Below are 25,540 nucleotides of genomic sequence, written 5' to 3' on the forward strand. Positions count from 1 at the left end.
CATCTATGCAACGGCTCTCGACTCTATATATGCTGCCGCTTAACCAACTCGCCTAAACGATGCTAATTAATACCATAAGTACTTTTCGGTGATGGGGACAGTGGCTTCTCTTCTATGCTAAATTGAGAATAGACGAAAGAGATGAGGGGTGGCTAGGCAGTGGTGAACCAACAACTTAGTTCTACATAATCTTTTTGTGGGTTAATGTTATAGAAAAAGATTAAACGATCCAATCAACTTCTATTATTTTAATAAAGCTTGCAACAAAATAAAACAAATTGATTTGTGACTTAAAATTTATGATTACCATGTAACTTAATATTGTAAACTAAGAGATCATTCTCTAATTACTTGATTGTAATGTAAAAAATATTTAAGGAGGTCTACAGCTTCTACGAAGTAGCTTAGGATGTCTTAAGGTTCTACGTCGGAGGAATGACCATCGTGATATGCTTTTATATTCGCATTTGGATGTTCGAGCCTTTGATGGAATTTCTCGCGCAACTCGCGTGGGGAACACCTAGTTACGTATAATAGAACAACTAGTTACGTATAATAGAACAACTATTGTTATAAACGTGTGTTCTTATTTTGAAAACAGTCACTTACATTTTTTTAAACAACATTTGAAATCACATTCAATACCACTCACTCAATTACATTCTAACTAGTAACATAAACAAATTCATTTTTTTTATCACGACTCAATTTACACTATCTTTTCAAAAAAGTCACCATCAATACGACTTCAAGAATTACATATATATTTAAAAAAAAACGTTTTTTTTAGGTATCTAAATTCTCACTATTCATCAAAAAAATTCATTTCTTAGCCACACAAATGCTTGACTCATATGCTCTCCACTCTCTCATTCATCTCCGTCACCAATCACGAATAATCAAACAAATAAATACACATCAACAAAGACAAAGCAACAGCAGCTCAAGTACATTACTTTTCAAAAAATACTTCAATAAGATGATCTTTTTTTTTGCCCTTTGATCCTTGCTTATTAAAGTTACCATTAAATGTTTATATTAGCATATTCGGCTTTAACAATGGGGTTTCGGATTAACCTTAGACCGTGTTAACACAACCATTCACTATACTGACACGTGGTAATATCTTCTGAAAGATCGAGTAATTAGAATAAGTTATACATTTGTTTACATAAAAAAAAAAGCCCGCATGTCACAACACACGGACGTAAAACCTTGTTTACATATTTAATTGCTGAAAATCATTTCTTAAGCGTTGTGGTTATAACAATAACAAAACAACTGTTAACTTTATTACTTTAATAATCCATAAATCAAATCATTCACAAGTTCATTCAATCATGCCAATATTTGAGTTCATATTATTTTAAAAATTGGAAGTTTTTGACTAACCATACAAAGCTGTGGGCCCCTTCATCTCTATTCCACCGCCCGGTATGTTATGTAATTGTTTATGTATCTATTTAAAAAAAAAACCTTAATATTATTTTACATGCGTAAACGTTATGTCTCTTGAAGTATAGATACAAATATACATACAATACACGGAACACGTGACTACATGTGACAACGACCTATGACTAAAATATTGGTATCCTACGTATAAAAAAAGAAAATACTGTTTACATTGCCCCAAAATAACTATATTATGTCTCTTTTGATTACTAATCAAACCTGGAAATAAAAACGTGCAAATAAAATGCTGAGAAAGGCGTTTAAAAGGCCACGAAGTAGTCGCATTTGCCATAATCAACAGTGCCTGAAATGGGAAGAGCACCGTGCTGTGCTAAGGTCGGGTTACACCGAGGCGCCTGGTCCGCCGACGAAGACAAACTCCTCATCGATTACATTCAAGCTCACGGTGAAGGCCAATGGCGTGCATTGCCTTCAAAAGCTGGTACGTACATTGATTTTCTAACTTCTTACTTATTGAATATAAGCTCAATCATGCTGTTTCATAAACGAGCTTGAGCTACCTGAGATCGGCTGGTCAAAATCTCGAATCAGGCCGAGCTTAAACAAGCTTGAGTTTAAAAATAAGCTTGTTTAACAAGTGAGCCCGAGCTTCACTTGTCAAGCTTGAGCCTATTATGTGGTGTGAATTTCTGGAACGATCCAAAAACCTAGCATTACCTAACACAAAATTCACAGGTTTGGGCTTGGTATAACGGGTTAGGGTTAGTTTCAGATCGAACCCGCGAGAAATGCGGGTCGTGTTCGAGTTCAAGTGTCTTATATGAATTTTGGGTACGGGTCATGTTCAGGTTTGTATCCAACCCACGAGTTTACCCGTTTAACACTCATAGTTATGTATCTAGTTTTTATGTGATATATTAAATATATCTTTTTTATAATAACTCTTCTTATAAATAAAAATTATAATTAAAATCTACAAAAAAAAAATAGGTATAAATATAAGTAAATAACTGATAATTAACAAATGAATGGAGCCCAAGCCGAGCTCGAAAAACTACTCACGACTTGGCTGGCTCAACTCTTTTATACTGCTTCGGTAACTAACTAGCAACTACTTACTGTTTTTATGGATTTAGGGCTGCTTAGATGCGGGAAAAGTTGCAGGTTGAGATGGATGAACTATCTCCGGCCAGGTATCAAGAGAGGTAACTTCACCTCTGAGGAGAATGACATTATTATCCGGCTTCATTCTCTACACGGAAGCCGTTGGTCCCTGATTGCCAGCGAGCTATCTGGACGAACCGATAGCGAGATCAAGAACCACTGGAACGCTCACTTACGAAAAACAGTTGAAAACACCGAAAACAACCAATCAAAAACATCAAAAAGTAAAAAATCAAAGAAGAGCAAAATATTGGATGATCAGAAATCTTTATCAATATGTATTTGTCGAGCAACTCCATATTCCGGCCCGTCACCGTCAACGTCTCTTCCGATTCCAGATATCCGCCCTCCATCGCCGGTTTCCTAATAACGATTCCCTGATCTCCTTCAAGCATTTCGTCGAGCAACTCCAGCGCATCATCAAAAACCAAGTTTATGAACACAATCGTCGGAATTGTAGTCGGCATCGCCGTGGAAAAGATATTAATTTGACGTAGCCGGCATCGACGGGCAGTATGACGGTGACGGTGGTTTCACGGTGATGCAGATGCCGGTGGTAGAAGAAGAAGACATAATTGAACATTGTTATTTTTTTATTGTTATATAATAAATGAGTTGCGGGTCATTAACCTGTTATCACAAGTAACTTCACATTTATGTTCAAAAATACCAAGTATAGGGGCTTTAACATGCAAAAATAAGTAAAAGGACTTTTGTAAGCAGAAAGTTGGTTTTTTATGTTATTTTTCCTACAGAAAATGATAAAAGAGGTCTGTATCATATGATTCCTTCTCATATCTCTAGAGATTAGAGAATATTGTTTATTCACTGATGGAAGAAACAATTATACACTAACATGATCAGTGTCATGACATAAAATGGAGATTTGTGATTGTGACTTCACTAGCTGTCCGTGACATAAATATGTTTCTTGTTGAACTTGCATGCGACATTTGTCACGTTTTGTTGCATAGAAAACCACTAGTCACAACACATTTTCTGGACCCAATGAGTGACACAAAATTAGTTGCAGTAGTTTAACATGTTAGTTGTTTTCTAATACACTTTTGTAACATATATATAGTTGTTATATGCGCGAATCTTAATTTGGTGGCATGTCTACTTTTTCTTCATGACTGATAACAAATACATAAAAAAAAACATACGATTTATGAATGTTACACAAATTAGCTACGAGTATCTTCATTTGGTATCCATGTATCATATCCCTAAAAATGCCTTTGTGTCAAGCATAATAATTGACACGTGAAACAAATTCACATATTTACTTTTTATACTCTTGTAACTCATAATTCGTGTACTATGTTTGAATCATAAAAATAATACACGATTAAAGATTTCATGACTATAAATGTTAATTTGTTCTGATTGACATGACTACAGATATATAACAACTTGAAAAAATCCCTTAATCAAAGCTAAGTAGAGGCTTAACACACCTTATAACATGGTGTTAGTGCACATATATAGAATATACCTATTTTGAGAATAATTAAAACTAAGACCATGTGATACAAGTGGTAATTACAAATAAGCATATATATATATATATATATATATATATATATATATATATATTCATAAATCATAATTAAACAAGTCAAATGCATATACCAAAAGATCACATTTTGAAGAAAAGCAAAATTGTGCATACAAAGAGGATGGCCAAATATCATTGAAATGTGAAGTTGAACCCAATAGACCAAGGTGGTTCGAGTGTAGAGTTGGGTAAGACGACTCGTGAAATTAAACTGTTTGGGAGGGTCGTGATAATAATAATAATAATAATAATAATAATAATAATAATAATAATAATAATAATAAAATAGGGTGGATATTTCTTTCGATACAGGGAGCTTTGGTTCGCAAGCATAACTCGAGGTGGGGTTTTTTTAAAAGATGGGGAGTATGATGTAGAGCATCCGACCTTATAATTCGACCCTACCTGAGACCGGCTACCAACATGGAGACGTTAAATTGTGAAACAAGCTAGAAGTTTTTTCTAATCGATCTTTTATTTAGTTAAAAGTATTTATTTTCTATTTTGTCGGATTCTTGTTTCCTATTTTAGTGATTTGTGATTTATGTATATTATATGTAGGGTGGTGTTAAACGTACCCCATTGTTCTAATTTTACTAAACATACACCCTCCCTTCAACTATTTAAGAAATACAATTCAAACCTCTTATTTTCCTTTTTATAATTTGTATCCCACATTATTTGTTGATCTTAATATCTTCCAAAATCAATCACATATTAAATTATATAGAGTTAAGTGTCATTTTGGTATATGTGGTTTAATCAACTATGCAACTTTAGTACCTATACTTTATTTTATGCAAATGACTACCCCAGTTTCAAAAAACTTGTATTTTTAGTACTTTTTTTTAACTCCGTCTATTTTATCAGTTAAGTCAATGGTATTTTGATAATTTTGTAATTGTCTTAATTTTTTCTTTTTCTTTTAAATGCCTTCCCCTCTTTTAAATGCCAGCGACATTCAACCCCACCGGAAGTCCACTGCAGGAAACTACTTCAGCTCGTCAGCGAACGCACCAGGTTTGCCGGAAATGTTCGTGAACTCCATCGTCGTCGTCGCTTCGTACTGAACCATCATAAGCCTAATCCGTCGCTGCTTGTTTTTCTCCACCGTTGTCGGATACTGTGGCGGAACCCTAGCCGCTATAGTTATCGCCATAGTCATCGTCACTAATTGAACCAGCAGCAGTGGCGGCGACAATCTGGTGGTTCAATTTTCGGATATTGTTTCGCATACTGTCAATTGAACCACCATGGTCGTTCTTCTCCACCATTGTCGGATATTGTGTCGGATACCAGGTTTGTCGCCGCCGCTGCTACTGGTTCAATTGGTGGTGATGACAATGACGATGACGATGATGGCGGCTAGGGTTCCGCCACAGTATCCGACAACGGTGGAGAAGAACGAGCAGCGACGGATTAGGCTTATGATGGTTCAGTACGAAGGGACGACGACGATGGAGTTCACAAACATTTCCGGCAAACCTGGTGAGTTCGCTGACGAGCTGAAGTAGTTTCCTGCAGTGGACTTCCGGTGGGGTTGAATGTCGCCGGCATTTAAAAGAGAGGAAGGCATTTAAAAGAAAAAGAAAAAATTAAGACAATTACAAAATTATCAAAATACCATTGACTTAACTGATAAAATAGACGGAGTTAAAAAAAAGTACTAAAAATACAAGTTTTTTGAAACTGAGGTAGTCATTTGCATAAAATAAAGTATAGGTACTAAAGTTGCATAGTTGGTCAAACCACAGGTGCCAAAATGGCACTTAACTGAATTATATATATATATATATATATGTATATATATATATGTATATATATATGTATATATATATATATGTATATATATATATGTATATATATATATATGTATATATATATATGTATATATGGTAAGGTTAAAATGAAAACCCACTTGAGTTGTGAAAACCCGCGAAAAGCCTATGTAACATCGTTTTTTTTTTGTTACATGTAATATATGTTGTAACATTTAATACAAAACATCGAAACATAAAAAAAAATGTTTTGCTATTTTTTAACATTTTTTTACTAATTTTTATATATGTTTTCAGGAGAGAGAAAAAGTTATATTTATATTTACATTTTTTATTCACTTTAATTGTGGACCACAAGATTTAAACATTAATTAAAAACATGTGGTTGAGAATGAGTTTCTATAGTTTTCACAACTCAAGTGGGTTTTATTTTATACTTAGCCTATATATATATATTGTAAAATAAAACCCTAACCCCTAAACCCAAAATCATAAAAAGAAAACGTAGCATTGTAAGAAAATAATCCAAAATCCTTAATTTTGTGCTAATTTGTTAAGTATATGATTTCGAGGGGTAATATAAAAGTTGGTTTTTCCGCGCGGGGGGGGGGGGGGATATACACCTCTGGATGACCGAAGAACCGAAAGAGATGACAAGCAACAATGGATACGTTTAGCCTGATCCTATATGTATTTGTGAGTGGTAATCAAATCTTTACCCATTTTAACATTGATGCACTTTTGATTCAAAAATGATTGTTTTCATTCATTTGCCCCCCAACATATTCCTTTGATTTTCCATCATTCCCCCCCCCCCCCAAACATAAAACACATATATATCAATTTAAGGTATGCCAATGTAGATGGAGTTACGGTCGTGCGTAGGGCTGTCCACGAACTGAATCAAACCGAATGAAGTCTTATTCATGTTCGTTAGTTCACAAACTATTCGTGAACGCTAATCGAACGGAAAATTTTGTTCATGCTCGTTCATTAAGGAATTATACTTTTTTCATGAGCATTGCATTGGCGAAGTATCCTAGGGGCGGTCCACCCCCCCCCCCCCCCCCGGTTTTCGATCGAAAATTTGAGCACAGCCCCCTCGTTTGTGAATTTGTCTAATACGTTTGAGACCCCCCCCCCCCCCCCGGCACGCGCGCCCAGTATCTTAGTCTAAGCTTCGTTACTGTTCACGAACACAAATGAGCATGTACTATTTAATGAAAAAAATGACATCTTAATCCAAAACATTAGATATTATAGTCACCTTAATTAAATAATTTAAGCACTTTGAGATGATAATAATAATAATCCCACAATTGTCTATTTTACTTTGGTAATGTTAAGTTGTTAACGAAGCAAAAGTTGGATTTGTTTTTAATTAAAAACAAGACTTTATAAGACAAACCATTAATGAAGCAAACTGTTCATAAACATTAAATTTATAAAATGTAAATGTTAGGTTGGTTACTAGAATTAATAATAATAATAAAAAAAACCTTCAGCTGACGTATGTATATAAACAAACGAACGTAATGAACATAAATAAACACAATATTGAACGTTCACAGGGCACAAATGAATGAATGTAACCTCTGTTCATGTTCATTCATTTAACTAAACGAACAAAATTTCTATACGTTCTTATTGACTTATTAATTCAAATCAGTTGTTAGGAATCTAATATTAATTCAAATTAGTTGTTAGGAATCTAACAACTGACATTAAAGAGAGAAAAAAAGTGATGAGAGTGTTGAAAGTAGCGACATGCAATTTGAACCAATGGGCAATGGAATTCGATTGCAATTTGAATAATATTAAGGAATCAATAATTAGAGCTAAAGAAGCCAAGATCATTTCTTAGAACTCGACACTATCTCTCACGCGATGGAATCTTGTTCGTGTTCGTTCGTTAAGGAAATGAATTTGTTTGTGAACGTTCACTAACACAAATGAACACAAGCAAGCTTTATTTGATTTGGCTAATCGAGAATGATCAGTTTAAACAGTTTCGGCTACCAAATTTGTGTTGGTGTTTTCTTTTAACAATCATATTCATATGTCAGTTTTACATATAAATTAAGCACACAATTCTCATACATACATTCATACGTTAGTTTTATTTTACATAGAAAATCATTAAAAAGTAATAAAAACCTTTCATGAACAAACATAAACATCCAAACATTAATGAACATAAACGGATGTAAACAAACAAATATTAAAAGAACTTCCCGCCGACCATTCATGAGCAGTTAGTCGAACGTTGGGTTTATTTACAGCCCTTGGTGCAGTTGTGGTGTATTTGTCCTATGGAAACTAGAAATTGTTGTTCAAATAATAATTATAAAATATTCAATGCAGCATTGTTTGTGATCATTTGTGTTAGTGAGCGTTCACAAACAACTTCATTTTCTTTATGAACGAACACGGACGAGAAATTTTGTTTGGCTAGGTGTGCGTGAACCATTTTCTTGCCCAATAGAGACTTAACGGACGAACATAAACAAGACCTTGCTTGGTTCATTTGCATCCCTATGAGAACTTATGGTTATTATTTATTTTATTTTTTTAACATCAAATTTTAAAAGAATTTTAGGATAAATACACCACAAGTTGCATTGCGGATTTGAACCCCCAGCTGACTTATTAATTATTCTCTCTTTTTTGTGCCTGGTTGTGTGTGACATAAATGAGGTTATCTATGGCTTCTTGGTGACTGGACAGATGGAATATTATGTAGTTTTGGGATGCCTGTTCTTAAAGGTTCTGAGTGTTATAACAGTCAAGTTATATGCACGAACCGAAAAATAATAATGATGCGCGCAAAAATGTGGCTTGCAAATGATGGAAACTATAGAGAACTTAGATGGTTTACTGCTTGGAAGCAAAAAAGACCAACTTCAAGAATTTCAACTGCCAAGTGATGTTTCTAAGGCTTTGCAACCAAAATCGGTTCCTTTTTTCGGTTATGGGTTCATGCAGTTTTCAGACACGTAAAGTTAAAACTTTTCTGTTTTTTTATGTCGGAACAATTTCATGTATGCACTTACAAACTTTGGAAATATCATATATACCCATACAAAAGTAAAGGCATATATGCCCTTACAAAGTAGTTAAAATATCAAATACACCCAAGTTATTAAAACACCATTTTAATAAATGACCATTTTACCCTTATTTGTTAAAAAGTTTAGATTTACATTATATGCCCATCGTTAGCTTCAAATTTGTTTATTTACCCATTTTTAACTTAGATTTTGTTTGTTTCCCATAATATTAGATTGCTTATCGTTCGATTATCATGCGATTATACTTGGTTCAATTATCTGATTCAAACATACAAATTTGGCTGTTCGATTGTCTGCCGTCAAGATAAAAAAAGAGGAGAGACGACGGTTTGGTTAAAATCCAAATAAAAAATAGGGTTAAATATAATGAAAGGGGTAGAATGGTCATTAAGTAAGGGAATATATGATATTTTTGGTTTTGGGTGGATATATATCAAAATTAATCTTTATATTTCAGTTGTAAGTTTTGATTGTTACATATTGTGTTTATGTTAATCAGGATTGTTGCAGCTGAAATTTGTGAAGAGCTTTTTACTCGGGTTCCTCCTCGTGCTGAGCTGGCGCTAAACGGTGTTGAAGTGTTTATGAATGCTAGTGGAAGTCATCACCAGTTTTTAATATTGTAATAGTATGTAACATGTAACATGTGATATGCTATATCTATATCTAGAGACTGCAAATGGAGATGAACAAGTGAAGGCAAGAACTGGTCATTACATTAACGGAGAATTCCCGACCTACAGCAAGGAATTTGCAAAACGTATATTTTACGCAGTTTTCATGGGGTCCGAAAACAGGCATGTCCAGTTCTTAACAATGTGTATTTTTCACCTTTTCTGCATTGATTGGTTAAAAAGATCGGTCGGGCCCGTGAACCTTATACAGTACCTGATGCCACACGGGGACGAGCCAAGTTGCTGGCTGATGAAAGTGGATCATGGTAGCTAGATTTGTCTATTGACAGTGTCCTCGTTACAAGGTTCGAAAACCACAAAATTACAAAAAATGATAATATTCTCGTATGTTTTTTTTTTAAGTGTATCGACATATATAATTGTTTTGCATTTTCGACCCGTTACAGGTAGACGAGGGAACGAATATTGAAAATCTCGGGCTCCAAAACATGCAAGCTCGGATTAGAACGGCTTTGGCATTTATGTTGGCATCTTTATTGCCATGGGTTCATAGCGAACCCGGGCTTTTTCTGGTGTTAGGTCGCTCCAATGTCGATGAAGGGTTGCGTGGTTACCTAACAAAGGTAATATATTAAAGTTATTTTAATGTAGATTAAAATTTAGATAGTGTTTTTAATATATGTATCTTTTGTAGTATGATTGCAGTTCTGCAGATATTAATCCAATTGGAAGTATCACTAAGCAGGATATTAGAATATTCCTTAGATGGGTCGCCGCGCATCTCGGTTTCTCGTCTTTAGTGGAAATCGAAGCGGCCCCGCCATCTGCTGAGCTGGAACCTATAAGGTCTAGTTACAGCCACGTATTTACTATTTAGTAATATGCACACGCGTACAATTTTTTATATGTTTTCTATATTTAGTTAATGATAATATGACAGTATGCTATATTAAATATTTAGTTAATGATGTGTATGTATGTTCTATTTGTGGTGCAGAGTTATTCACCTGAAGATAACAGATTTGATATCCGATAGTTTTTGTATAATTCATGATGGCCCTATCAGCTTAGGAAGATAGATGAACTCGTGAGCGAGCTTAGTGTAGAAAAAGATACATCTGATTCAAATGGTGGAGTTGTAGCAGCGGGTTCAGCCGGTCCGAAAGCGGGCCTCTAGATGTCAGCACTAGGGGCTTTTGAAAATTTGATAAAACTCAAAAAGAGTGTAGTTGATTCATCATTCATGTCTGATAATATTGTTTGATTCTCAATTCAATACAAAGAAATAATTTGGAAAATCTCTACAAATGTAATGTTCTTTTAATGGTAAACTTGAGCAGTTATGGAGTTAATAATACAGAGGATCTTAAGATATTCGTTGGGTGTAATAATAAAAAGGTCGTGTTTTGTGTAAATCCAAATGTTCATCTCCCCATGGTTTTAGGGTGTAACAAGTTGGATTTACACAAAACACGGCGTATCTATAGCCAAACACAGCAGATATTACTTGAGCCATATCTTTCAAATCTTAAATGTTTTCTTAATCAGTCACTTCGGTTTCAGAGCGCATAAACCAGTCCAGACTGGCTGAACTTGCAGCCTGAACAATGACCAGCTCAGAAAGTGTTGGTAGGTCCGTTTCTGGGTTAATACAGTTTAGAACCAAAAAAACCGAGCCAGCCAAAAGCTCAATATGTAAAGCCAGCTGACTTAACCGGTTTTAAAAGCCAAATTATGCATCCACATTTATAAGATCACAAGAATTTCGGCAACATAAGACATCTAAGAGCAATAAACATATGGTCAAAGTTGTTTAAAAAATTTTATGGCTGATACAAATCCAAAACTATCACTTCACATTAACCAAAAAGTGAAAGGGGTCTCATTCCTGCCATCAACCTAATCTTCTAAATTTCATGTAATGTAATACCAATCCACATAATCCAAACTAAACAAAAACCTAAAGTTCATCATGGTCATCATCGTCTTCAGTCGAGTCTGCACCACCAGGTGCCCCACCCAATCTCTGATAAACAGCCGCCACAATCGGATTACAAACCGCCTCCACTTCCTTCAACTTCTCATCATAATCCTCCTTCTCAGCTGACTGGTTATCATCCAACCATTCAAGTGCTTCTTTTGTTGCCTCTTCAATCTTCTCCTTTTCATCGGCCTCGAGCTTATCGGCCAACTTATCTTTGTCATTAATTTGATTCTTCATGTTGTAAACATATGTTTCAAGCGCGTTACGTGCGTCAATCTTTTCTTTAACCTTTTTGTCCTCTTCTGCAAACTCTTCCGCTTCACGAACCATGCGCTCGATCTCTTCTTGACTCAACCGACCCTTCTCGTTTGTGATCGTAATCTTCTCGGATTTACCCGACGCCTTGTCTTCCGCCTTCACGTTTAAGATACCGTTCGCGTCTACTTCAAATGTCACTTCAATTTGTGGGGTTCCCCTGAATTAACAGAAAGAAAACATAGTTAGCACGAATATTAACATGGTTTAACTTGATATCATAAATTAACACCAATAATAACTATAACTATAACTACCTTGGGGCCGGAGGGATTCCTGTAAGATCAAAGGTTCCAAGAAGCCTGCAGTCCTTTGTAAGGCTTCTTTCACCTTCATAAACCTTAATTGACACGACGGTTTGCTGATCTTGATAAGTGGTGAAAACTTGAGATTTTTTGGTGGGGATGACAGTGTTTCTCGGGATCAATTTGGTCATCACGCCACCAACAGTTTCAATACCGAGGGTAAGTGGGGCCACATCCAAAAGAAGGATATCTTTAGTTTCCTCACCACCTTCACCACTCAATATTCCTCCTTGAACCGCAGCACCGTACGCGACAGCTTCATCAGGGTTCACACCCTTGTTTGGTTCCTTGCCATCAAAGTAATCTCTAAGAAGCTGTTGAACCTTTGGGATTCTGGTACTTCCACCAACAAGAACAATCTCATCTATTTGTCGTTTCTCAACACCCGCATCATCCATAGCCTTCTTAACAGGTCCCATGGTCTTTCTGAACAGGTCGTTATTCAGCTCTTCAAACCGGGCTCGGGTCAAAGGCTCGGAGAAGTCCACACCGTCAAAGAGTGACTCGATCTCGACACGGACCTGGTGCTGGCTACTCAAGGCTCGCTTGGCTCGTTCTGCCTCACGTCTTAGCTTTCCGATAGCTCGGTGGTCCTTGCTGATGTCTTTTCCGTGCTTCTTCTTGATCAACTTGATGAAGTATTCCATAATCCTTTGGTCAAAGTCCTCACCTGTAAAATAAAAACAAAAACTGTTAGCACCACAAACTATTAATTAGTTGGTTGGTTGGTTAGTTAGTAAGAAATAGAATGATCACCTCCAAGATGGGTGTCTCCATTTGTGGCAAGAACCTCAAAGACACCATTATCGATTGTCAAGATACTGACATCAAAAGTTCCACCACCAAGATCAAACACGAGAATATTCTTCTCACTGCCCTTCTTGTCAAGACCATATGCAATAGCAGCAGCCGTGGGCTCGTTGATGATTCTGGCAACATTCAAACCAGCAATCACACCGGCATCCTTGGTTGCTTGCCTTTGAGCATCATTGAAGTAAGCTGCACAAAAAATCAAGTAATCAACAAACATGTTTTAAATGTACATATACCTAAATTGATCATGTGATTTGTATATTTACTTACCAGGAACTGTGACAACAGCACCCTTAATTTTCTTCCCGAGAAACGCTTCAGCTGTCTCCTTCATTTTGGTAAGAATCATGGCACTAATCTCTTCAGGACTGAAGACTTTAGTTCCATCCTTGAGTGAAACTTGGATATATGGTTTACCGTCTTTGTTCACAATCTTGTAAGGGAAAAGCTTCATATCCCTCTGGACTTCTTTGTCCTCAAACCTGGGTTATAAAGATAACAATGTTTGATAATGTATTTAATAATGTAAATTGTAAACCAACATAATGCCAATGTATATATGCACAAGCAGATAGAAAAGGCATACTTTCTTCCTATGAGTCTCTTAACATCAAAGATGGTGCGTTCGGCATTTACAGCTGCCTGATTCTTTGCTGCCTCACCGATCAACCTCTCGGTATCAGTGAAAGCCACCCATGATGGAGTGATACGGTTTCCTTGGTCATTGGCTATAATTTCAACGTGTCCGTTTGAAGAGGTAGGTCCCAGCAGAGCCCAGTTGGACCCGCAAGACTCACCTTGAAGAGAGACGTCTGCGCAGAAACCAACTGGATCCGCAGGACCCACCATGCTCAGAGACGTGACGTCCTTACGCGCAGTACGCAAGCTGTTCCTGCAGGAAATGCCTCCCAATGGTGAAGGACTCTGCCTGTTCCCGCAGCTGCGGATACAAGCCATCAGGGAAGGCCACCCGCGCAGCAAGGCTACACGCACAAGGCACTTAGCTCTCAATCATTCAGTGTCACCTGAAGGAATGAGCAAAGCCGGGAACAATCCCGCACAAAGGCGGGAGGGGGAATACTCCCGCCCAACTAAGCCAGTCCGTACGATACGGGAAGATCTTCTGTACTGTACCTGACGAGGTATGGGCAAAAGATCTGACCAAAGATACGACAGCTTATTGACAACAGTATGGCGAGCAACATGCTCTTGTACTGTATGTCACTATTAGCCGCTGCCTACTCACCAACTCCTGTCATACCACGTGCATAGCCGGCAGTTGGTGGAAAAGGAATAGTACACAGCAGGCCTGGTCACTGTCAGCCGCTGCCTACCCACCAACTACCAGCAGGGCACGTGCGTAGGCCACAGTTGGTGGAACATGAACACTATTCAGCCGGCCACACCTCCTTGGAAACCTACCTTCGGCTATAAATACCCCAAATGGTATGATCATCTCATCTTATCATATTATCATCATATTATACCTGATATCTGCTCTAGCAATCTCTTAATATACATTTATATTTAAAGAGCAATCTAGTCTGATTCTCACGCCGGAGGGTGGTCACAAGGAGGAACCCCCCCCCCCCCTTCTCAGTGACAAGCTCACGGTGTCTGTTTTGCAGGTTATCAGAAGAACCATCTTTACCGGGTCTAACCCCTCGTGGGAAACATCTATCTAACCCCCAGGTTACCCGTAATCTGCCCGGGGTCCGGTTAGTGTTTCTTCATTGGCGCCATCCGTGGGTAAAAGCTATAACTTCATTTTTCAGTTTTTTCAAACTTCTGGAAATATGGTTAAAGAAACTCCGGTAACCACAACCCCAGCTACCGGGGGGAATACCGACGACTACACAGTCTTTACAAACATTACCCCGGTTACCCAAGCCAGGGCAAGTGAAGTAAATTTTACGAACACTACCCCAGTTACCCAAGCTGGGGCAAGTGCAGTAAATAATCGCTCACTGGGATTCACCAATACCCAGTTAGAGAAACGAACAAGACTCCCCCGCCAAACACTGGATGAAGTTAAGGCATGGGCGGAGGCACGTCAGAAGGAATTCCAAGCTGAGTTGGACGAACGCTTGCGTTCCATCCAACAGGCTGACGAATTCGAAGAATACTTGGACGATGACTCGGAGGAATCCGACACCGACGCGAACCCTCGCCATAGGGCAAAAGGGAAGCGTAAGGAAACGGACTCCCAACCGAGAAGGCGTTTTGGAGAAGCCTTCAAACCAAAAAACCCAGGTGGAAGCCCACGTGACTTCTCCAAAACATTTAGACCAACTGTTGCAAATGCGGGAACGTCCAAATTTGCAAGGGACATTGCGGAAGCAATCGCCCCAAAAAGTGCCAAACAGATGTCCAACATCGGCACATATGATGGTATATCTGACCCAGACGATCATTTGAACAGATTCATAGCGGGGGCAACCGTCAGCAATTGGACGGAACCTACGTGGTGTTACATGTTCCAAATGACGCTTGTTGGGCCAGCTAGAGCATGGTTCGATCGTCTACCGGTCAACCACATCTACGACTGGGCAGACTTCCAACAGAAGTTTAGCCAACACTTCAGCCAACAACGAAAGTATACCGAGGAGCAATGGACAATCCTCAAATGCATTCGAGAGGAAGATGAATCTTTGCTAGACTTCATCACTCGCTTCAACTCAAAGAAGCTTAGTCTGGGTAACATCAGCGAAGATCTTGTTCGCGCTGCTTTCATCCAGGGCGCGAACGACCCAGAGCTCATCCGCACCTTAACGGGTAAAGATGGCATGCCATCCACATGGGATGACATCATGACAGCAGCTAAACGCTTTGCGGAAACGGAGAAGCAACTGGGTAGAGATCTCCCACAGAGCACAAACCTCTACACCCAGAAAACAAGAGAAGACAACGTCCTTACCGCCCGATTAAACAAAAAGCGGAAGCTAGGCATTTGGCAGTCAAGGGTAAACCTTGACACCTCATCCGGCTTGCAACATCGGTTAGGCGGAAGGGATAACGTACGGTCGAACCAGAACTCTAGATGGACGCCACTCACCAAAAGCGTCACCGAGATATTCGCCACTGAGGAGCTCCCATGGCCAAAGGCTCCAATAATCCGACATCGTCCCAATGCTGATCGGAGCAAATACTGTGACTTTCACAGGACAAAAGGCCACAACACTGAAGAATGCACAGACGTAAAGGACATGGTCGAAGCATTTGTCAGAGATGGGACGCTCGCGCACCTCGTGGCGCAATGAACGCTGAGCAGGCTGATGCGTGTAGAACCCCAGTTGGGGAAAACACGAATAAAATTACAGCTTCAATGTTGGAGACTACATACTGCGCAAACAACGAGATCCCGAACCAGGTGCATATCGGCTCGATGGCACTCCCATCCCAACAACAGGGAAGGGAGCTCAATTACACAGTTTGCATGTAGATCAATTCCAAATTTGTAAAGAAAAGGCCCAGAGCCACTTCTAATGGAAATGATTCTCCTTAGAACATCGACGCTGATGATTTTACATTTAATACTTTATGAACACTGATGCCGGTTTTCACCGCATACATAAGTGTGAAAGTCGTTGCGTGGGGAAGGCGGCAAAACCCGCATAAACCCAACAAACGGCAAACCTTCACGCAGGTCAGTTGAAGGGTAAAGTTCAGTCATCCCACTAAATGAAAGTGCCGGTCTATCCGCATGAATCATGATAGAGGAAACTGAACACTAACCTATTAACAACCGCGCGTCGAACGGATAATTTATTCAACACTAATATGCCGGTTTCACCACATAATTACGTGGAAAGTCGTTGCGTGGGGAAGGCGGCAAAACCCGCATAAACCCAAAAAAAGCAAACCTTCACGCAGGTCAGTCATAGGTAAACTTTGGTCAACTAAATGAAAGTGCCGGTCCTAACCGCACAAATCATGAGAGGAAACCGAACCTATTGACAACCGCGCGTCGAACGGTTAACTTATTCAAAACAGAGAATTTCTAACAAAAGGATGAGGAAAACCTACACGCAGGTCAGATATAGGTAAAGTTTAGCCATCCTACTAAGTGCAAGTGACGGTCCTACCCGCACAATCACGAAAGAGGAAGCAAAACTTCAACCTATTATCTACCACGTTCAAAGGTTAACTTATCCTAAACACTTAGAAATTTCAAAAAAGATGAGGAAAACCTCCACGCAGGTCAGATGTAGGTAAAGTTTAGCCATCCTACTAAGTGCAAGTGACGGTCCTACCCGCACAATCACGAAAGAGGAAGCAAAACTTCAACCTATTATCTATCACGTTCAAAGGTTAACTTATTCTAAACACTTGGAAAATTGCTAATTTAAACTAAAGTATGCAAGTCATATAACGTTTATAAAGCAAGGAATCCAGTGAAAGTAGCGGTCTTACCCGCACAAAGATTTATATTTCATAATATTCGTTACAAGAATGGCCGGGTAACTACCCGCCTACAAGAATATAAATCTATACAAGCTAAATCTATCCTAGCAGTGGGAAGGGATCTTCAGGATCAAGCTTCAGGGCCACTTCCACTTGGACCAGCACCATCAGTAGAGCGTGGCAGTTCAAGGAAAGCTTTAAGGATAGCTAGCCCATCATCAGCAGCAGCAACTTCGTTTACCTTCTCCACCACCGGATGCGGGAAGGCGACATACTGATTCACTGCTTGGTCGTATACAGCTTCAGTATCTACATTATACAAAGGGAAGTTGGAAGGCGGGATGCCTTTCTCAACGAACCCTAGACCAAGCAGGAAGCCGGCCTTTTCCCCATCCTCGTGAGAAGCGTTGAGGGCTGCGCTCATAGCATCTTCATAAGACGTATCAGCAAAGACTCGATGCACAACCTACAAAAAAGAAAATATACAAGTATCAGAACCTTTTCTATTTACAAGGAAAAGCGTAAAGACATGAAAAGCATACCTGAGACAACGCTTCTCGAAGAAGCCATTCCTTGGCAACCAGAGCCTCCTGGAGGGCAGCTTGAGCTTCGTTACGGGCGCGTTCGGCTTCACTCTTGTTGAGGTTGGCAAGCAACACTTCTTTAGCCGCAGCCTCTTCGACGCCCTTTAGCTTCCGCTCAGTATGGTCAAGCACCCCCCTCTGGTCCAAGATCTCCTGGAGCTTTTTGGCGTCATCCATCGCCAAGGCATCATGAGCCTGCTGGAGAGCCTCTAATTTGGCCTTAAGCTCTTCATTCTCCACGCGTAGAGGCTCAGTAACAGCTTCAGCCTTGGTGAGCCTCTCGGTTGCGTTCCTTGCAGTTTCCTTAGCCAGCCGAAGCTGTTCGTTAACAGCTTGGGCAGCCTTGGAACGGGCCTCGAGTCGGGCCTGAACTTCAACCTCGAGGGCCTTGAAGGCCTTCTCCTTTTCCGCAGCCACTGCGGTAAGCTTTACGTTCTCCTCCCGGACAGCCTGCGCCCGAGCTACTTCTTGAAGGCGAGCTGCTTTTAACTTGTCGTTTTCACGACAAAGCAGCTCGACGCGCGGCTGCATCCGGGCCAGGAGAAACCGAAGCTCATTGGTTAGCCTACCCTCCTGGTAGCTAGCCATGGCTTCCCCCAACGCACCACTGGGAGCAGCGTGACGAGCCCATTCCACGCACTCCACAGGTGTGCGAAGGGTTGTTCCTCGGCGGATGTTCCATCGTGGAACATACACTTCATTGGAATCCGACACTGCAAAAAACATAAAGCAGTTAGGAAAAGATGATAAAAATATGAAAAGGGCCAAAAGAACCCTACGCACCTGTAGGGTCAACAACAGGCCGATAGCCGCCAAACCCATCACCTGAACCCAAGGGAAATCCATCCAAGAGGTCAGGCAGATGGGAAGGAGGCAGAGGTTGGCGAGAAGCCCCATGCATACCTGAAGGATCGGCCGTCGTTGCCGATGACGGAGGCGGCATGGTAAAAGCCGCCGCAGTCGCCGCTGCGGAATCCGCAGCAAAAGTAACCGCCGGCTCAGTGAAAGATGCGGTAAAAATGGCACTGACAGCCGGCGGTGATGTCATCACAGCTGGAACAGTCGGCTCAACGGAGTGAGCAACTGAACCAGCGGAAGCAGGCGCAGGCGCAGCCGCCTGGGTCGTCGCCTCAGGTAGGCTGACCAAGCCTACCGTCATGGGCGGAGGGGTACTCCTCTGCGCTCCACCCTGGAATGCGTCAACATCCACGCCTGCACAAAGAAGATAAGTGTTAATGATATTAAGCTATGAAGTTAAAGATAAAGGAAGTCTGTACTTACGGGTTTTCTTGAGCCTAAAAGTGCGGACAGGCGGGGACGAACCCGATGGAGCCGGCCTCTTTGCGCCGCTCACCGTCGTCATCAGGGGCTCTCCGGAGGTCACAGTCGCAGCCTCCGGAGCGGTGGTCTTATCACCACCGGGGTTCCCCGCCACCTCCTCGCTCTCGGCCTCTGAGTCAGACCGAGGCACCGGACGGCAGTGGAGGCCACCTTCTCCTTCCCCTTCCCGCCGACAGCCTTCTTCTTCCGCACCAACGGAGGACCATCTGCGGATTCCTCATCAGAACATACGATTAGAGGAATTCCAGCAGAGGTTTCAACATTGAGGGGTCGAGGGTTGAATAGCGCCTTACCTGGCCGCCTGGCGCTCAGGATCTCGTGGCCTAGTGGGTAGACCTCCACGAACCGATCCGCCGTTTGTTCCAGGATGGGCAACTCGTTCTCGTCTAGAGCGCGAGTACCCATCCGAGCGGGACTGTCAGCCTCCCGCGGGTACATGAGCGACTGCAAGTCGTTCCCCTCTGAAATAAACAGGAAAGAAGTTAGAAGAAATTCTAAATCAACAAAAAGAAACAGAGCATACCGTAAGGAACAGAGTTCGAACCGTATTCAAGGACGATTGGGATCTTTTGCGCATCCGCCTCCTTCCACACCCGGCTCATCCCGAGCATCACCATCCCGGACTCCGCAAACCGGTAAACCGGAGATTGGACTCGGGATATCTTCGAAAACCATTCCGCCTCCTGGTAGTTGGAGGCGTGAAGGCTGGGAAGTGCTTGCCCATTCTTGAATTTCATGGCAAGAGGGATGGCGCAAGCGGAGATGTAGAAGAACTCCCGCTTCCACGAGCGAAGACTGCGCTCGGTTGCGCAAATCCTCAAACCCTTAATTCGGGTTATCAGCGTATACCACCCCTGGATGCACCTCCAAGAGTAGAAGGTCATCAGGCGGTCGACATAGGGCTCAATGCCCAGAATCCGGCACACCCACTCGAAGTGGCGAATCTTCGCGATCGCCATCGGGTGCACCTCGGTCAGGTGCACACCGTGCCTTTCCAGGACACGGTACACAAACTTTGTCAATGGGAACCTAAGATTCCCATAAACAAAGAATGCAGCATATACCCCGATCTTGCCTCTGGGGGCATCATACACCGTCTGATGGGGTTCAGGAAACTCAGGCTCGAGAGACTCGAGCATGAACTTCCTGACGACGTACTGATACAGATCGACAGGCAGAGCATACTGGCACTCGCCAGCAGTACTCTTGTCATCGGAGAACACCCCAGCCTCCTGGGCTGTAGATTCGAGATCACGAGAAGACATCTTGCAGATGAAAGAAGAAAACGATTTCAAGGGAATGCTCGACTGAAAAGATGAGTATTCGCCGGAAATCGTTTTGAAGATGAAGAGAAGTGAAAGTGTGAATTACAAAGGACCCTCTCCCCCTTTATATACTAATCGCAATTAATGCGATGAATTTAATGCGGAAGAGAGAGAAATCGAAGGTGCAATGAAACTATGACACGTGGCAAAAAGCAAGCTGGCAACAGCTGTTGAAAAGACGCGTACCATTAATTTCGCGGCCACGCGCCCGAAAAATCGCGCCCACGCGCCTGAAAAAGCGTCTGGAATGACCATGTACTGTCACGTCACCATAACTTCCTGCACGTCCTGACACAGTCAGAAGAAACCGTCGCACGACGTTTCAGAGGTTTGGACTGTTCTTATCCTTTCACCAACCCTTCGAATTTCAAAAATTCAAAAAGATTCAAAAGTAAGCGGGAAAATACCCCATACCTTGGCAACCAAGTAACCATAAGACGGGTGCGGGTACAGTGTTAAGGCAAAACCCTTCACATACCTAGCACCCGCAGGGAATTGAAGCCAAGAATACCTCGGCAACCAAGTAACTATAAGACGGGTGCGGGTACAGTGTCAAGGCAAAACCCTTCACATACCTAGCACCCGCAGGGAATTGACGCCAGGAATACCTTGGAAGTAAAGTAACCGTAAGACGAGCGCGGGTAAAGGCAAAACCCTTCACATGCCTAGCGCTCCGCAGGGAATTGAAACCAAGAAGGATCTTCTGGGCAATGCTTGCGGAAACGGAAATAACATCCCCGCATAGCGGGAACGTTGAGAACTACATTGTTTGAAGCTCCAGGATGGAATTGGTGGTTTTAACATAATTGATCACTATGTTCAAAACTACCAAAACCTCATGGAGAATCCACACAAGTGGGACTCAACGCTCCTGACTTGCGAGGAGGTTACAGACCTACCCGCATCATACCCAAAGATCAAGCAGGAAAGTCGGGAATTTCTGCAAGTGACAAGGACTTCCGCGGGAAGAATCCCCATGAAAAACCTTAAAAAACCCTTTTCAAAACCCTTTGCTTAAGTCCAAAAGTTCACCTCACTTTATTAAACATTCATGAGAAGAACATTGGACTGGGGGGACTTGAAGAGGTAGGTCCCAGCAGAGCCCAGTTGGACCCGCAAGACTCACCTTGAAGAGAGACGTCTGCGCAGAAACCAACTGGATCCGCAGGACCCACCATGCTCAGAGACATGACGTCCTTACGCGCAGTACGCAAGCTGTTCCCGCAGGAAATGCCTCCCAATGGTGAAGGACTCTGCCTGTTCCCGCAGCTGCGGATACAAGCCATCAGGGAAGGCCACCCGCGCAGCAAGGCTACACGCACAAGGCACTTAGCTCTCAATCATTCAGTGACACCTGAAGGAATGAGCAAAGCCGGGAACAATCCCGCACAAAGGCGGGAGGGGGAATACTCCCGCCCAACTAAGCCAGTCCGTACGATACGGGAAGATCTTCTGTACTGTACCTGACGAGGTATGGGCAAAAGATCTGACCAAAGATACGACAGCTTATTGACAACAGTATGGCGAGCAGCATGCTCTTGTACTGTATGTCACTATTAGCCGCTGCCTACTCACCAACTCCTGTCATACCACGTGCATAGCCGGCAGTTGGTGGAAAAGGAATAGTACACAGCAGGCCTGGTCACTGTCAGCCGCTGCCTACACACCAACTACCAGCAGGGCACGTGCGTAGGCCACAGTTGGTGGAACAGGAACACTATTCAGCCGGCCACACCTCCTTGGAAACCTACCTTCGGCTATAAATACCCCAAATGGTATGATCATCTCATCTTATCATATTATCATCATATTATACCTGATATCTGCTCTAGCAATCTCTTAATATACATTTATATTTAAAGAGCAATCTAGTCTGATTCTCACGCCGGAGGGTGGTCACAAGGAGGAACCCCCCCTTCTCAGTGACAAGCTCACGGTGTCTGTTTTGCAGGTTATCAGAAGAACCATCTTTACCGGGTCTAACCCCTCGTGGGAAACATCTATCTAACCCCCAGGTTACCCGTAATCTGCCCGGGGTCCGGTTAGTGTTTCTTCACCGTTCTTATAGACACCAACACATGAATAGGTAGTACCAAGATCAATCCCAATAACTGTTCCTAATTTGCTGGCTTCTTCTTTTGCAATTGAAATTGCAGATAACCAACCTGTAAAACATTATAGATTAATAACTGGATGCTGACAATCAATTGCACACACATCAAATCCTTCAATTATGGTAACACTGATTCATGCACCACATTTACAAGGTAGCAATTCCTGGATATATTAATTAATGAAATCATAAAAAATTCACCGATTGATAAACTCGTTAATTACCATATCAACATTAAACATTCAAGCATGGTTACTTTGTTAATTATTACGTAACAAATCGTTTTCGTAATATCAGTACCACAAAACCTAGAATCTAAGCATATACATCACAAAACCTCTCAGATCTCAAATGAAACCAGATCCGAGTATCCGGCTGGTACCAACCGAGCACAATCAGTACTCCGGGTTTTCATGTTTTCAGCATCGGTACCTTCGTTTTTCGGTATTTTTTGGTAATTTCAATATTACAGATACCGACCGGTACCGCATAGATTTTAAACCTAATCATGCATTATTCAATCTATGCTACATTCATACACAAAACCGAAACAAATAGATAAACTAATTCACAGGCAAAAAATTCAAGCTCCTTTGCATTTATATAAAAATATAACAACTTATATATTTATTAAAATTCAAAAAAACATAAATAAATGAACATATATAAACAAATGTTCACGAGCATAAATGAACTTCCCGCTGAAAACCACAACCCCTAGAAATGAAGCAAATTCAACACGAAAGCCGGATCCATAGCACACTGAATCAATAACCTACCTGATTCACATATAATAAAAACGCCTAAATCATAAACCTAAATAATGCATTATTCAATCCACACTACATTCATTCACAACAGCAACACAAATCAATCAAAACAGTAGCAACAGAATCAAATCAATGGCTGAAAATTAACATTACCGATTAATACGATTGCCAAAACGACGCCGGATCGCCCCATGCTTCTTCACCGCCGTACGAACAAAGCCTAATAATAATACTCTGTGATATTATTTAGGGTTTGGGCTTTGTGAAATGAAAGGCTTATTTCAGAACTTGATGGTTAAAGTGCAGATGGTGGTGTTTATATAGGTGTGTGGCTTACGTGGAATTTGTTGGGTGCTTCGGGAAGACACTCGATTTCGTGTCATCGGTGCTGACGTGGACCAATTGTATTTCAGGTGTGAGTTTTTTTCAGCCAATAAGGGAAGGCACGTGGAATGCTAATCATGGCGAGTCAAGACCTCAGTCACGTAGGCGTGAAATTGTTTTTTTTCCTTTTTTAATATTTTAAGATAATTTAGTAATTATGTTTGAACAATTAATAGAAAATAAAAAGATTATATTACATTTAGATATTTTCTTAAAATAAAAATAGTACAAGATGTACAAAATCATTTTTTTCAAATGATCAATGTTGTAATGTTGTACGTATCTCCGCGATTTGAAATATTTCTCATCTCTTGTTTGTTGTTTTTATTGATCTCGAGTTTCTCATATGAATTTTATCAGATTGTCTAATCTTACTCACTAAGTTAATATTTTCAGTATAATCAGGTACGTTTGATCTTTTGTTGCTTCCCTTTACTTTTCCCGGGCGAGCGTTGTGATTTTTTCTTAGTTTTTCCATCTTCGTGTTATTGAGGTTAATGTGACAGCGATCATTTGAAGTAGTCAAACTAAAATTGTTTGACGAATATGTTATTGTCCGTTTTGAAGATTGAAGCTGTCACTGGTACCTGTGCCGTGCCCATTTTAGAAAATTCCTTTATTATTTTCCAAACCATTGAAAGAATAAACGCACAAATGCTTTTGATGGAATTGAGCGTCAGCCGACTCGAAAATGTTTGCTACATTTGAACCACTTCTTCTATTATTGAAGATGTCATAATTCTTGTTAAACTTTACTACATTTAATCTTATATCCCTCAATTTTGAGATTACCATGTTGTTGGTATGCGAGGCTTCGAGTTTCATTTAGTGATCTAAATATTCATTAACGTGATTCCAAAAGAAAGAGTTGGTTGACTATTAACGATACTGGGATCCTCAAATAAACCATCCCAAGCTCAACCAAAAGCGATTTCTTTTTCCGAAGTTAATTTTGAAATTTGTCGCATGATTATGAAAGTTATCATTAAAATTTTTTTTTTTTGCTTTTCCTTTATGACAATGGTGTTGGGTATGTGAACAGTTTCGGGATCGGTTGTGTTTCGTGAATAATCTAATTGTGAGAAATAACATTGTAATAGATCAAGCCAAAAATCGAGTTAGGTGTTTTATGTTTTTAGTCTTCTAACACTTCTGTAGTCACTTTTGTATATAAATAATAATATTATTTTGTATTTAGCTATTATCTTGTTTTGTAACTATCTTAAAGTCATAAATTCAAACATCGTTATATAAATCATTTCTTACTGAAATCCTTAGATACTTTCTCTAGGAAGACATTTGTTATAAAGCTTAGGAATTGATGTTGACACAACATACATGTTTAAGAATATTGTTTGGGCAAATTCACAAGACAGACATAAGATTCTTTCCATATTTTGTAGTAGGGCTCATACTTTCGAGAGGACAGTTATTACACTTCGTTAATCAAATCGTATTTTAACGAAAAACTTCAATACTTTCTTTTAGGAATACATTTGTTCTACGGTTATAAGATTCTTTCCAAGGTCGTATGTGGGCTTTTCCCAAGGTAACTTGTCTTGGATTGGAACAAATTA

At 40.5% G+C, this 25,540-nt stretch overlaps 1 protein-coding gene and 1 pseudogene across 1 annotated transcript; one reads left to right on the forward strand and one right to left on the reverse strand.

Annotated features, from left to right (window-relative positions):
- The first annotated feature begins 7,663 nt into the window (after positions 1–7,663).
- Positions 7,664–10,802, forward strand: LOC143554798 (glutamine-dependent NAD(+) synthetase-like; annotated as a pseudogene).
- Positions 10,803–11,579: 777 nt separating this feature from the next.
- Positions 11,580–24,758, reverse strand: LOC143554799 (luminal-binding protein-like). The gene is made up of 8 exons (XM_077044479.1): positions 24,616–24,758; positions 23,733–23,776; positions 22,759–22,861; positions 13,629–13,793; positions 13,313–13,524; positions 12,986–13,228; positions 12,182–12,899; positions 11,580–12,084 (listed from the first exon to the last, which is right to left on the reverse strand). The coding sequence occupies exons 1-8, from the start codon at positions 24,756–24,758 to the stop codon at positions 11,586–11,588; spliced, it is 2,127 nt and encodes a 708-aa protein (XP_076900594.1). The 3' UTR covers positions 11,580–11,585.
- Between the last annotated feature and the right edge of the window lie 782 nt (positions 24,759–25,540).

This window comes from Bidens hawaiensis, unplaced genomic scaffold (genome assembly GCF_021521415.1).
Source record: "Bidens hawaiensis isolate Kalapana, Puna unplaced genomic scaffold, B.hawaiensis_p1.1 tig00017854_1, whole genome shotgun sequence".
Taxonomy (NCBI): Eukaryota; Viridiplantae; Streptophyta; class Magnoliopsida; order Asterales; family Asteraceae; genus Bidens; species Bidens hawaiensis.

Bases quoted from the DNA above. Each gene is read 5' to 3' on its own strand.
- LOC143554799 (XM_077044479.1), bottom strand. From the start codon at position 24,758: ATGGTAATCTCAAAATTGAGGGATATAAGATTAAATGTAGTAAAGTTT. The intron at 13,525-13,628 runs GTATGCCTTTTC...TTTATAACCCAG, and splicing joins AAGAGACTCATAGGAAGAAA to GTTTGAGGACAAAGAAGTCC. The intron at 12,900-12,985 runs GTGATCATTCTA...TTTATTTTACAG, and splicing joins TGGAGACACCCATCTTGGAG to GTGAGGACTTTGACCAAAGG.